Below are 14,699 nucleotides of genomic sequence, written 5' to 3'. Positions count from 1 at the left end.
ATTTGGCCGGCAGCTTGCCCAATCGATCTCCAGCCTTGGCTTTTGGGCAATCAGCTGCTCAATGCCCTTCCTTTCCACATCATAGACACTGACCCCTCACATAACGCCGATCTCTCTCCTCTTCCAAGGCTCTATAGCCTGGCCGGGCAGCAGTTGCAGCACTTCGGGGTCCCCTCATGGTGGCTGGTGGTTTTTCAGGTCGTTTGGTTTGCATGAAGGTATGCTGAGTGTGCTCAGCCTTGCTGGCCAGACAGATCCATTCATACAATGTCTCTGGGTCATCTCTACACAACGCCCACCACAGGACGCCCTGGTTGAGTCCCTCTTTAAACCATTGTATTAAGGTTGACTGAGACCAATCAGGGATTTTCCCAGCTAAAGCCTTAAACTCCAGGGCGTAATCAGCTACAGACAGTTGGCCCTGGGTAAGATCCTTCAGCGCCTTTTTAGCTCTTGCCTTGGCTAGAGGATCCTCAAAATGCAGCTTTAATGCCCACATGAAGTCCTCAAAATACTCAAGCTCAGGGGAGTCAGCCTCACTTAATTGAACTTACCAGTCAGCCACTTGTCCCTTCAACTTGGTGGCAATGGCAGTTATTTTAGCCTCTTCGGAAGGGAAGTATGGTCCAAACTGCCTCATGTAACTTTTAGCATTAGTGAGAAAGAAAGATAACTTGGTTGGATCCCCATCAAACTTGACAGAAAAGTCTCTCACCCCCACTCCTGTTGGAGCTGAATCAGCGGCTGCTTGAGTGGTTGGGCCCCAGGTTACAGTAGTTCTCCCTCCTTGGGGTGGGGACACTGGTGGTCGAACTCTGCCGGGTGGAGATTCATCCCGGCACCATCTCCGGCCCCGCTCTGCCGGCGGTCCGGGTGGGGGGATGGGGGATGATTGCGTGGAGCTGGAATCTCCTTCGTGCCTTGGCTGCCCTCCCCCCCATGATAGAGACAAATTTCTTAATATGTACTCCATCAATTCTATTTTGGCCTCCACCACTCTTAGCCTTTCAGGGGTTTGAGATTCCTCCCTCCCTCGCGTGTTAGGCTGTCTCCCTGTTGATACTGTGGTAGATTCTACATTTGGGGTCAGCAAGAAACAATACTTCCAGGACACCTGGGACGTCCCTGGCTGGGGTTCTTCCATTTCATCCCAGGTGATCAACTCTGCGGGTGATTTGCTGGGTGCCAGTTGCTCTGGTTCTCTCCCATCGTCAGATTCCTCCAGCTCAGGGCTGGAACTCGAATCCTGCTGGAAACCTGAAGGTTCTGGGGTGAGGTTCAGCTCTCCGCTCTTGACCATTGACTCAGGCATCAAGCCAGTTGGTTCCTCAAGTCCCCTGGTCGTGAGCTTGGACTTGGCCATCATTAACTATTTTCCCTCACAAGAAACTAATCTTGGTAGGAGCTAACGGTACAACTTTGGTGATTCTCAGCTTTATGTAATGATTGCCTATTCTAGAACACCATCAGACTCATGAGCAGGATCACAAAGATATCTGATTTATGAAAGAATAGTATGCAGGATCACAAAGAAAGCTGAGAATGATAAAAGTGCGCCAAATGCAAACTAAAAACCCTCGGTACAAATGAGATCCCTCCCCCCATAGAATCTTCCCAAACTCACAATCCCAGGTGCTCCTAATGGCTTCTGATGGTCTGCGGGAAAAGTCCTTGAGCAGAGCACATAACCCAAATACATTCCATTGTAATGAACATAGATACAGAGCTTGGCACAAGGTTTCACAGCAGCTCCCTCCCAACAGAAACGCGCGTCAGCACGTCAGCGCCATGGCATGTGAAATGTTACAATGTACAGTGCACATTGAAACAGTGAACATGACACCATGATGTGCATGTCACAGACACAACCTGTGTGGTATCTCCCAGTTTTAATATGAATATTGGCATTTGACATTGCCATACAGCAAGCTGGGAATTTAAAATTCTCATCTAACAGTTCCAGCCAATTCAGTTCAGTTCAGTTCACAATATGTAAACTCCATTGGAGGGAAGGATAGTCCTTCTGCCTGTGGACTTCTTGGAGAATTGAGACCTTCATTAAGGAAAGTGGAGGCAGGTTCTTGATTGTTTAGACTGCCATTGTTCCAATATTAGCAGGAGTTTTGCCAATTTCTTTTATGAGTTGCTTTTTTTAAAATTGGTATACAAAAATGTTGCTTATCCACTTTGCTGTAAGGAAAGCAAGAGAAATCTAAATCTATCTAGTGGAAGAGAGAATACATTAGTCTGCAGTTTACATAGTCTGTTGTGTCAGTATCAATATTTCAAGCTATAATTTTTATATGGACAAAACAAGCATATATGTTGCTTCAGTTTTCAAATGACATAGGTCCTATACACATTCAGAAAAATGGTGACAGGTCCTTTATGGTCTTGCATTGAGACAAAAAGTCAGAAGATCTGTATTTCCTCTGTACAGGGAGAATGTTTTAACCTGCATTGCAATAAATGTACTGTTTTATATTATTCACTTACACTGTTTGCTCTTCTAGCTATTTTGTTCCATCACTGCTGGATTGCTCCATTACTTCCTCTTAGCAGCATTTGCATGGATGTGTATCGAAGGCATTCACTTGTATCTTATAGTTGTTGGAGTAATCTACAATAAAGGATTTTTACACAAGAATTTCTATATCTTTGGCTACGTAAGCCCAGCAGTGGTGGTTGGCATTTCTGCTGCACTGGGATACAAATATTATGGAACAACTGATGTGTAAGTCACTTTTTAGATCTTGGATATTTGGAACATAGTCCAAATATAGTCTGCTGGGATGTGATAGCACAACTATGCTTCTGATATGATATTCTGTTCATCGTTACTTCAATATTCTTAAGAAATCCAGCCACCTCTTACTAACAGGTTTGAAACTAACACTTTTGACTTCAGTACTCCTCATTTAAGAATGAGTAGGAGGCCTTAATTTTCCCAACACCAAAAGGTGTTCTTCCATCAGTCTCTTGCCCCCAATAAGTTATTGGTGTTGCTATGCTAGCCATCCTCATTGTGTCTTGAGTGCACTTGATTTTTCACTAAATATTAGAAACATTCACAAGATCCTTGGTAGTGAGGGAAGAGATTTAGCCTCAGATACTTTGCCCTTTGTAAGCAATGTCCCCATCTGTCTGTGCATGAATGTATGGAAACTTGATTCCAAAGGTCTGCCTGCCTTTTTGAATTGGGCGAAACACAATGTAGTAATACAAGGGGGAACTGTCATTTGTAACCAAGACTGAAAAGGATAATCAAGACTGAAAAGTATACATTTCAGGCAAGAGATTTTTATTTATTTATTTCTGAAGCCAGGGGAAATCAAATGAACAAATTTAGTGGTCATATCTATAAAGGCTTCTCCATTCATTTCCCTGGAAGAAGGCAGCTCTTAGCAGCCCTGGTCTGATCAGATAGGTAGATAGATAGATAGAGGTATTCCCAAGCTTTTTAATTATTATAGATTATTTATTACATTTTCTGATATATAGACATTTATTCTTCCTCTCGCCATTCCCCCTCTTCTCTTTTATTCAAGTTACTGCAAAAATAATTTCAATGATATTTCATTCACATTTAAATATTGGATTTTTAAGGGGGAAAAAATCTTTATCTCCCTATTATGCAAAGATGTAGGTTCATTATTTTACTTTTTTCCCCAATTTGACTAATTTCATTCATGCCTCTTGCATGACTTTTTCCACTTTCTTTCTAACCTGCCCAAACAGGGTTGGCAACACTGCACTCCTGCCCTGAAAGCAGCCAACAATCAGAAAGTAGCAATCAGACTTTGGTAAAATTGGGTTGAATTATCTCCTTTCAAAAAAGTTTTCCCATGTCAAATTTCATTCAAATTATCCTGAATAGAAGGCTACTCTCTCTCATTCTCAGGGATGGAGAATTCTGTTGCCTCTTCCATATTTTGTATTGATTTTTGCTCATTACTGTCTGTTCAACAGTTCCCGTTTCCTCACCTCATCCATCTTACGGCAAGGCTATATCCTCTGACCAGGAAGTAGACTATGCAAGGTGGCTAAACTTTGTGTCAGCAAGACTTTTTGTACCATGGAGGTAACACAATGCTCCTTGACAAGGCACCTACCAAAGGCTCTCTTCCTTATCATCTCTTTCATCATTTCTAGTAGTTGGAGGAGGCATTTGGGGAAGCAGACATACATTGCTTCCCCAAAAAGCCTTTTCTGGCCTTTCCAGTAGCTGACTATTGGGCCAGGGCTCAAACAATGTGAAGTGAAGCAACATGGCGGCTTCACTACACTTTTTAAATCAGAGCGCGATGCTTTGCAAAACAGCTTTGAAGGTATGCTTCCCCCGAGCCTCTGTTGACATGAAGAATGCCTTCAGAACACTGTACACATCTACAAAAAATGGGTAGCCTGTAGCCCCAGTGCAATTTTGGAAGCTTTGGTGAGGGAGCAGTCCCTGGAGTTCCCTCAGATCCTGTTTTGGGTTAATTTAATTAGCAACATGATTCTGTCCATATTGAATCATTGTTCACATACTATGACCCACAAAAAAAGTTGTTTATTCTCCTTTATAACTTTTTCTCTCCTACACATAAAAATACACGCACACATATATCCCAGGAAGACTTTGCCTTGTCATCTATCTGATAGTCTTGTAATTCAATAAAAGCATTCAATAACATGTTTCCTGGAATAGGAATACCGAAGAAAATATTTGGATTCAGTTCTCAATAACAGGCCAAGGTGGCTTGATCTGTAAATATATTTCAAAATATTTTGTCCTATTTACCTTACAGATGTTGGCTCAGCACAAAGAATAACTTCATATGGAGTTTTATAGGACCAGCATGTCTAATAATTCTTGTAAGTATGCTTTTTCCACTTTTATTTTAAAAAACTGGGATACTTAAAATAGTAATAACAACAAAAGGTGTGTAATCATTATTTACACATTGATAGCCCATCTGTGAGTGCTAAATATATGGCAAAATGAACTATTTAAAGGCTTTTATATAACCATCTCTAAAATATACTTATCACTTGTACATCTAAGTGCTTTGCCTGTCTCAAAAACATATGTTTGATTAACTAATATTTCAGTTGGGGATTTGTTTTTTTTTTAACCTGATGGCTTGAGGGAACAGAATTCTCTATAGCAATTCTGTTGTGTAAGATGTAGCATCTTTACATGTCTGTGATATCTTGGCAGAACTCAGCAGGAGAGTTATACAGACATGATGCCAGGAGACAGATAATCTGGTATTTCAAATGCTGAGTTACTTAATCTTTTATCTGTGATCGGTCATCTTTGAAGATTAGGCTGTCATCTTTTTTATTTTTTTCATTCTCATGTAACCTGCCATCATCAAGGCTATTTTAAACAAAATTGCAACATCAGAGACAAGAACCTGCTATTTCACACAGACAGGCAAGTTGAGAATTGATAGCCTATATTTCAGCTGGAAAGAGACTTTTTAATTCCCTTGGAATTGTTTTCAGGCTTGATCTTCTGGAAACATTTGATGCTTCCAAAGTGCCACTAAGTTAAACATGTAAAACTTAATTTAGATCAAGTAAGAAATGTGGGAAGACTGTTAGCATGATGACATAAATAACTCCTGATCCTCACTTGCTGATAAAATGTTTATTTAAAATATATTTGCACATTTGCATGAAATACAGTAAGCATAAATCTATTACCAGTTTGATATTGAAAAATGTAAGGACGAAAACAATCTCTTTCACATTGTGAAATTGTGGTGAAGTGGATAAAGTGTTTTATCCTGATCTAGACATTCATGAGCATTCCAAATTGCACGCACTTATAACTCCTTCACTCAGGCACAAACATACCAGCAATAATATTCTTTTCAATCATTTTGGGCCAAGTTACAAAGGGGGATTTAAGGTTGGGAAAATTAGCATGGGTTATGGATAACTATTCCAAACGACCCTATTTAGGCAAAGACCTGACAGTAGGGTGAGAAAGAGGTTGAATACTACCCCTGCTTTCTCCAGCTCTCCATATGATCCATGACCTGAATAAAGCAGAGATCCTACTAATTCCATTGACCAGTGGATTTATATTCAAGCCAAACAAGCATTGCTCTCCTTCATACTTCCTGTCTAAAGAATGCAGGCTAGAAAGAGGCTGATGTGCTCTCCATTTTGAGCTCCATGCAGATTCAGACAAGTGCATGAATCCGTTCTTTCTATCAGTATCATGCAAATGTTTATAGTTTTGTTCCAATACATTGCATGATCTTTTTGTTTGCTTGGGGCTGCTAGAGCTAAAAAGGTATTGAAAAAGGGACGTTTGCAATACTTGGAAAGAACATGAAAGAAGAGTTCAATAGGTCTTAAAAGTAATATCTTGTAAGAATTCATTTTTCTCTGTTAAATAAATGGCATAATCTACAGGTCTCTCTTCAGAATTTTCCAGATGGACCACACAGTCCACAGGCATTTGTAATGCACTTCGTCTTGTATCCAGCCACCTTTTAAAGGAAAACTCATTTTCTTAGCTGCAGTTTTGCTATATGTTGGAGAATAGAACTAATCTGTCTGGCTTTCCAACATAGCACTGCAGTCTCCAGCATTGGAATGGTAGAAGAACATGGCTCTGCTAGCACTGACTGAAAGGCAATATTCTACAAGCAGGAAGAATGTTCACAAATATAGACTTGATCTTAGCAACAGCAATACCTGTGAATGCTTGTCTTAGAAAAGATACTCATTTTAGTTTAATATGACCTCCCTACTTACTTTGAACTGAAGTGTAATGTAAAGAAGGCAATAATTTCATAAACTTTTCCAGACAGGCCATTCATGCCTAAGGGGGAATAAAAGAATCTGGCAAAAGATGTAACACTTGAGAAACATCCTGAGTTTTATTAGGATGGTAGAATGAACCACGTAATACTTGGGATCCATAATGTTTTAAATAAGCCTTCTTTGCTGTTGCAAGGCTTTTTCTAGGCATTTCTTTATAAGAAAAGGGGGAAAGGATGGGGGATAATTTGATGAGTTAATCATAATATTCCTTGAAAGTTTTACATACTGTATGTTATTAAAATTATAGCAAGCCTGCAGATTTATAAGGGTTACTTACAATATCATACTTTGTTTTAGGCAGATGAAGCATTTTGAACATTACCGTTCTGAATTTAAAAAGAGACTCACTTCAACATTAATCAGTACACACTTGGTCTCTTCCAAGTGTTTAAACAGCACTCATTTTCCTAAGTTATTTATTCATTAATGGCTGAAGGACTATTAGAATTCTGAAATATATGCCTGTGGCAAAATTGATCCTATCAACTTTTTAAATTATTATTAGTTTATTGACGAGAATACATAAAAATTGGGCCAATCTGAGCATGCACAGAGGAAGCAGTACTTTAAATCTTTGTAAAATAAGCTGCAAGCAAAAGATAATTTCCTCAACTTGCTTCTCCTTGCAGTCTTTAGAACTACAACCAGTAATTCCAAGACTATATTTCAGATTAGATCAAAGCTCGACTGGGTAGAGAGTTTGTGACAGTAATATAATTTTAAAATAAAATAATGACTCTAGCATAAACTTTTGGGAAATAGAGGAAAGCTGCCTGCAGGAAGGGGTGAAAGTAATTATGGCTATAAGCGATATAAAAGGTTAAGCTAAGCCTGCTAACTTCTGTGCTGTGATACAGTATTCTACCACTGTAACCACTACTAAATAGAAAAGGGATTGGCAAAGCAACCCTACATAAAAGCATATTTATGAAGTACTGAGAAGTCAGAAGCTCTGCAATATCTACCTCCTTCCAGGCTTCTGTCAGGAAGGTGGAAACGAGAGACTAGTAGATTTTGCAATTCTTTTTCCCCATAACAGTTCCATTTTTAATGAAAAACAAAACAAATTAGCTTCCATGAAATCACTGGGAGACAATATATCTATGCTCATTAGAAATCATGGCAAGGGCCCAAGAACTGCTTAGTTCCAGCAGATCCAGTCTTCCCCTTCTGGGACATCAGTACCTAATCTTTTCCCATACTAGACTCACCAACATTGGAAAAAAATGAGTAGACAGATGATCAGGGAGATGGAAAGGTTTCCTACATCAGATTTCTTACTGGGTTTTAGAAAGGCCATTGAAACCTAGCTTTTCCAACAGACCTTGGGAAGAGAAGTGTCACGAAGTATTCCCTCTTACAATGAGATATTCTGTTTTTTAATTGAGTCTGTTTATTGTCCCAGGTATGGAATTGAGAGTTAGTTGCTAATCAACTGATCTTTATGTGTAATTTTTAACCCTTATTTATGGAATACAGTATGTCAAGCTGCTCAGAGTCAGTGATAACTGGAGTTGCATATAAGCCAGTAAGAAAGTAAGCAAATGCCTCTCTATTCTCTGGCCAAGAGTGGAGAAAAGTAAATTATCATATAGGCCTTGGAATGCCAACCCCAGGAATTGCAACTAAAATTTTGCACAGTGTTTGTCATAAGGCAAGAACACATCTTACTTGTATGAAGGTGTTCTTCTGTGATTATTAAGAAATTGGAAATTTTGACCATTCACTTAGGAGAATGACGTGTCTCACACAAGCTGGATACTTGATTATATCAGTATTCCAATTGCACAGAAGACAATCGGCTTGCATATAAGCTTCTTCCTTTTAGATCCCCACATATCTCTCATGAATGCAGTCAGAATCCTCAGTGATTTTCTAAAGCCTCCTTCACACAATTAAAAGAGAAGAAAGCAAAGACTGTCACTCTAAACTATAAATCTATATAAACTACAAATCTCTATCCACTAAAGGTAATATCATACATATTCAGTTATTAATCCAGTATATGGAAATTCTGTATCATTCTATTTTACAAAGATAAATCCTGTAAATACAAATACCAAAATCCTCATTTGATACATGTACAGCTTTTCCTAACAATATGCATTTTGTTGTCATCCTGGCTGTAAATTTCCCTCACATATACATCTCAGTGCACAACTTTCCACAAAGACAGGTTTTCTGAACATGGACATTTTTGAACATAATTTGTGAGTGCAGATGTAGCCCACTAAAATTTAAAAGGATGCATGTGCTATTTTAAGATTGTTCTTTCTTGCTTGGCTTTCTATCTCCCTGCTGCCATCAATATTTCTTCCCATTGTTGTTCTTAAACATTTACCAGTTGTGTCAAACTAGAACAAATAGCTAAAGCATTTGGGCAGGTGTATCCATCTGGGAGATGATAATGAGACAAATAAGACAGCAGACATACTTTTCATTGTTGACTGACAGCTTGTGTGCAATTTCAGGCAATTAATATGGCATACATTTTTATTGACTGGTTAAACCATTGCATAGTTATCAATTTCACCATCTTCTATCCTGATGGAAGCAGCCCTGAAGCAGCGTCATTTTACCAGCCATTAGCCAGAAGACAAAAATCTTTCTCTGTTCATGCCAGGCTGCACTTCAGAATTCTAGCTTATTATTTCCAACATTGATAATAAAGGTCACTGGGAAGAATGATGTCTGTATAGTGATTCTGGACATCAGACATTTTTAAGGAAACATATCTAAGTAGATTTTTTGAAAACAAGAGAAAGAAAGAATCTGACTTTAAAAAGCAGCAGGAGATAACTTCCCTTCTCTCTGTTTTCCTGAAATTTAACATCAGCATATAGATAGTTTCATCAATTATTGAGTGAGAGTCTAGGTTAGTAGAAAAGGGATGAGTTGGAAGCTTTATTTCTGAAGTTTGGAATATAAAACACTGAACAGACTGAGAAGTAGTATGTCAAAATCTTTAGAATTCTCTCTTTCCTAGGCTGTCTCTTCTCTGTACAGAAAGAGTATCATAAAAGTCTCATCCTTATGCATTCCACTTCCATACCATACAGCTTTCAATATTCTTTGATTAGTGGGGACATTGGGAGAGGAGTCACATTTTCCTCTACTCCCCTTTGAATATGCTCACGTTCAGAATAGTTACTGCTTGACTTCTTCAGTTGCACCTATATTATGCTGTTTAAAGAATTATTTAGCTAGCACCTGATTTAAGCAATTGTATTTTACGTATTGCTAATGCATAATTCCTTTCTTTGTGATAGTTTCTTCCCATTCTCCTCCCACAAGGCAGGTACAAGCTGTTTTGTGACACATTATAGAAACGATAAGAATGGAAGAATTAAAAAGTGAATACTTGGACTATTTAGATATGCATACATTGTACCAAGAATAATCATAAAGTATCATAAACATAAATTTTCAGCCACAGTTACCAGCACCTGCCTTAAAACTGCAGCAGAGTGAAGCAGGCAGCCCTCTCTTTGTTATGCCACCAGTGTTGGTCCCAAATTAGAGATTAGCTAGATTATGTCCGGTGCAATTCCCAATAACACAGGACACAAGAATGCTACTTGTTTATTTCCGACAGTCTGTAACAAAGGAGGACATCTCTTGAAGGCAGAGAGGCCCCGAGCTCAGGCAAAACAACAACTTATATAGGGTTTTACAGCAGGAAACAAAGGTATTAAATTCTCTCATTGGCTAGTCTGTCTTGCACCTGTGCAGAAGGCTTACATACTACATGTTATCCCATAATAATCTTTAGCATGTTGTATGTTTTTCTAAAATCTCCCCTGGGCGTGTTTTTTAGTATTATAATGAACTTTTAGGTTATACTAGGTTAAATGGTGGTCTCATTACTTTGGTGATTAATGGCTTCTCGATTGCCTAGAAATTTATATCACCATTTTCCAAGCAAACCAGTGTTGTTAGACCACTTTGGAACTTTCTGTCCTGACAGGTGCAATGTACAATAATACTGCAGAACATTTTGGGGCTTTCCAGCTCACCCAGGTACAACGTTTCAGGTTTACCACGTCCTCTAGAAGCTTTTGCTTGCATGCATTATTGCTTGGCTCTGCTAAACACATTTCTTAGCATATTTCTTAAGCTTTTATGTCCTAAATAATCCTGGACAGGCCATAAGCTATAAATGTCTTGTTCCCAAAAAGGGCAACAGGTCCACTTGCAAATGTTCCTAGCTTGTCCTAGGAGCCAGAGTTGCTTAGCCAACTAAAGTTAGGTCTGGTGTCCAGGTTCAGTTGCAACAGGCTGAACACTTGCATCCTGACTGACCCCTATCCCAGACCATCTCCACATATTCCGCCTCAACTTCAGCTGAAGTGTCAGTGTTCCAAGCCCCCACTGGGCTCCTCACCAGTTACAAAATTGACAGGGGGTGTCATCTTTCCAGTTTGCTGTGGCAGCAAATGGGATAGCAAGGGTGATGGAGGTTCTTACCTCAGCCTTTGCCACCCTTGTCAGCTCTCTACCATCCCTGCAACCCTTAAAAATAGGGTACGGTTGAAAATCTGCATACTTCATCTCAGCAACAGCAAGACTTAAGACTTGCTTTAATAATGCATATTAAAGTAAACCATTAAAATAAATTAAACAGTACTTCCATGTGTAACTAAGTTGCAAGGCTACACCTACATATCTGGTTGCAAGTCCTAATTTTGAAGGCCTATTTTTGGGGTGAACATGTAAACCCAGCTTGTAGTGACCAGCAAGGCAGTGCCTGTCTAAATTTAAGCAGGTACATCTGAGAATTGCTACCTAGAACTCCAGTTTGAAACACATGACAACTTATCTTATATGAGTGAACTGTGCCCTCTGACCCTGAGCAACACCTCTCCAGAATCATATGCATTAACAGTTTTTGTAAATTTGAAAACCCTTAGTAGTTGACTAAAAACTATAGTTGATTACTGAAGCTGGAATTATTATCAAACAGTAATATATTTACTCTAAGAGGATATTCACAAGCAAAAATAATCTTAAATTGTATTTAGCGGTAATCGTACTCATTACATGTAACTGATAGATTCAAAGCAAGTGTTCCTTCCTTACCTAAAGGCATTATGTAAAAGAATGCATGTATTACAGCATGATATATTATTATGATGATTTTTGAGAATGAAAACTTCTTTTTTAGTCAAGAAATCCTTTTTTCTCCTTACAATATTTAAACAAAAATATATGGCATATATAATTTATTACTTTCTATGGAGAAGTGTACATGCAGGAGCAATGTGGGAAAAGGATGTCAAATGGACAGCATGGAAAAGATTAACTATTCCTTTCTCCTTTCTATTTTTTAGTGTCTCTCTCTTTTCTTATTAATTTTAGTTTTTATAGCCCAACCAAATCAAAAGCTTCAGAGTAAGTTAAAACACATTAAAATTATTAAAAATAATAATCATAATAAAACATAATTCATCAAATTACCTCCCCAAGATGGATGTTAATAACATTTAATTAAGGTTGAAGGCATGGTTGAAATAAAACTGCCTTCAGTAATCTTCTAAATACCATGAGGAAGAGAGTTTTATGAACCTTTGGAGTAAACCTTGAAAAGTTCCAGAGAGTTCCAAAAACGATGTATTTTTTTTCCTAAAAAGAGACAAAAATCAACATTGTGGACTAATGCTATCTCCAGCCTTTTAGCCCTGGTAAACTAGGAAGACCTCATCTAATATTGGATCAAAGCATTTCTTGTAGAGGAAAACACGGCCCTCGATGGGAGTTAGGATATTATCATGACCAAGAGCGTCTACAAGGTCCTTCCATAAAAATTAGGTGTCTTTATATTATCCCTGTAGAAGAGGCATTCTGTAAATGGCCCTCTTGAGTCCAGCAGTGATCTGACACTGGATGTTACTGTACATCAGCAACATCTTGGTGGTTGCAAAAGTGTGAATATACAATTGCCTTTTCTTCTGTTCTGCTATTCAAAATGCTGTACAGAGTTTGAGAGCAGGAATTTTCTCCTTTTCCACCCCTGATAAGCCTGCTGTATCTGTTGCACTGCGTTTTGAAAGTGACTTAGCAAGCCATGGCTATCTTTTTTTTTTTTAATCCCTATTGTGAACAGCAATACAACAAGAGAAGGATTGGGATCCATGCACTTGCTGGTGGCCAACTTTTACCCTCCCTCACTGATAAAGTGGAAAAAATACTGGCTATCTCAGCATGAGTTCTTGGAATGACTGCATGAGAATGATGAGCTATTTCTGTGGGCTAGAATAATGTTGGGGGTGGGGGATGAGAGATTCTGATAGTACAAATGTGTTCTCAGTTTTAATACTGAAAAGCAGAAATTTCATCCCTTCTACCAGGTGCTCAGTTATTACTTTATTTCTCATTTAATGTGCAATTATTACTTAAATTTTATTTATCTATAGACCATCCTAAGGTCAGTGGGCAGATTAAAGCAGAATCTGATATGAATAATCAGTGTACTGAAGGGGGAAACAAAGCAGAGACACAAACGGAAAAGAAGATAACTTTAGTAAATTCCTCCTTTAATGCAACATTCTATCTTTTCTAAGGGTCATATATTTTATTTAACCCATTGTTCATTTCTCTTCTTTCAAACTTCTTTGTCACTTAGGAACTTTACTGTCCTAGTTCTACCCTTTATCTCACTTACTGACGCAGGATGCAATTATGTCTTCCCATCAACCTAAGACATTCTACCACTTCTTGTCTGCACACACCTCCACACAACTCCCCTTCATCCTTATTAATAGGCAGGAAAAACTGTCTTCCTGTTGAGTCTGAGCTGATGAAATATATCAAATATATTTTTAAAAATACCTAGGGAAAATGGCTTCAGAAAATGACTAGATGCTTCTGGGCCTTTTTTTGTTTTTTTAATAATTTCACAACAAAGACTATGCTGGGCAAATCAAAAATCAGTTCTTTTTTCTGTATGCCAACATAAGGCAAGAAATGCATTCAAAGCCAGCTGTTTAAGCAAACTGCCAATAGAAGATGAAATGACTTGTATTCCTCAGATGTGAGCTCAATATGGAGCTGTCTGGATGTCTTACAACTCAGTCATGGATCCTAATGCAAAATCTAACACAGTAGGATATCATATGGCTTTCTGATTCTCTCCAGAGGGACTTAGAATTACAATGATTCATACTTGATGTTCTTTCTGTCTGAAAACAGGCACTACAGAGTTAATACACTGGAGGATTTCTTTGTATACTGTAGTGTTCAATAACTTTTCGTTTAAAAGATATTTTATTTTATTTTTTGTTTGTGTTTACACTGAAAGCTGCTGAATCAAATAACCCAAAGAATATAAACTAGCTGTGGACGGCTTTGTCTTGGGGATGGGGATGAAGAAGTTTGAAAGGTTTAATAAACCAATACAAATTCAAACCCATAGCAGGCCTTCTTCTCTCTGGGGGCCATAATAATTATAACTGGGTTGGATATTTTAAGTAGAAATCATCTGGATTCTGATTCTTAACAATTTGAGAATCTAGATGCAGTCCATTCTCTGTTCATGAAATGTTTCCCATCCTTTCCCACTGTACTCTAGCAAAGAATTCTTGTACTGTGGGCTGCTAAATATTTATCCTTTTCTATACAAGCCTGGAAAACTTTTCTTAATCTTCATTAGGAATCTTCATTCAAATTGGAAACTAAGAGTTAGTTGGCTTTCCATTTTAATTCCTTCCTCAAGAACACCCATTAGGTCTTATTGGACTAATTGTCATGCTTTATCATCACAAAAAGTTTACTAAAATAAAATAATAGAAGAGTTTGGAATAATAAAAAACAGAAAAGAGTAATGAATATAGAGGAAGAGCAAAACCAAGATGCCCTTTTAGCATAAAACATCC

At 38.2% G+C, this 14,699-nt stretch overlaps 1 protein-coding gene across 1 annotated transcript in view; it reads left to right on the top strand.

The window, feature by feature from the left end:
• Nucleotides 1–14,699, top strand: part of ADGRL4 (adhesion G protein-coupled receptor L4) — a 103,284-nt gene that overhangs the window by 74,332 nt on the left and 14,253 nt on the right. The window contains exons 12-13 of the mRNA XM_063298171.1: nucleotides 2,514–2,734; nucleotides 4,791–4,857. Of these exons, the coding sequence (XP_063154241.1) occupies nucleotides 2,514–2,734; nucleotides 4,791–4,857 (288 nt within the window). The remainder of the gene's footprint in view (nucleotides 1–2,513; nucleotides 2,735–4,790; nucleotides 4,858–14,699) is intronic.

Source organism: Candoia aspera, chromosome 3, assembly GCF_035149785.1.
Source record: "Candoia aspera isolate rCanAsp1 chromosome 3, rCanAsp1.hap2, whole genome shotgun sequence".
NCBI classification, from domain to species: Eukaryota; Metazoa; Chordata; class Lepidosauria; order Squamata; family Boidae; genus Candoia; species Candoia aspera.
This window is presented reverse-complemented; position numbering and strand designations above follow the sequence as displayed.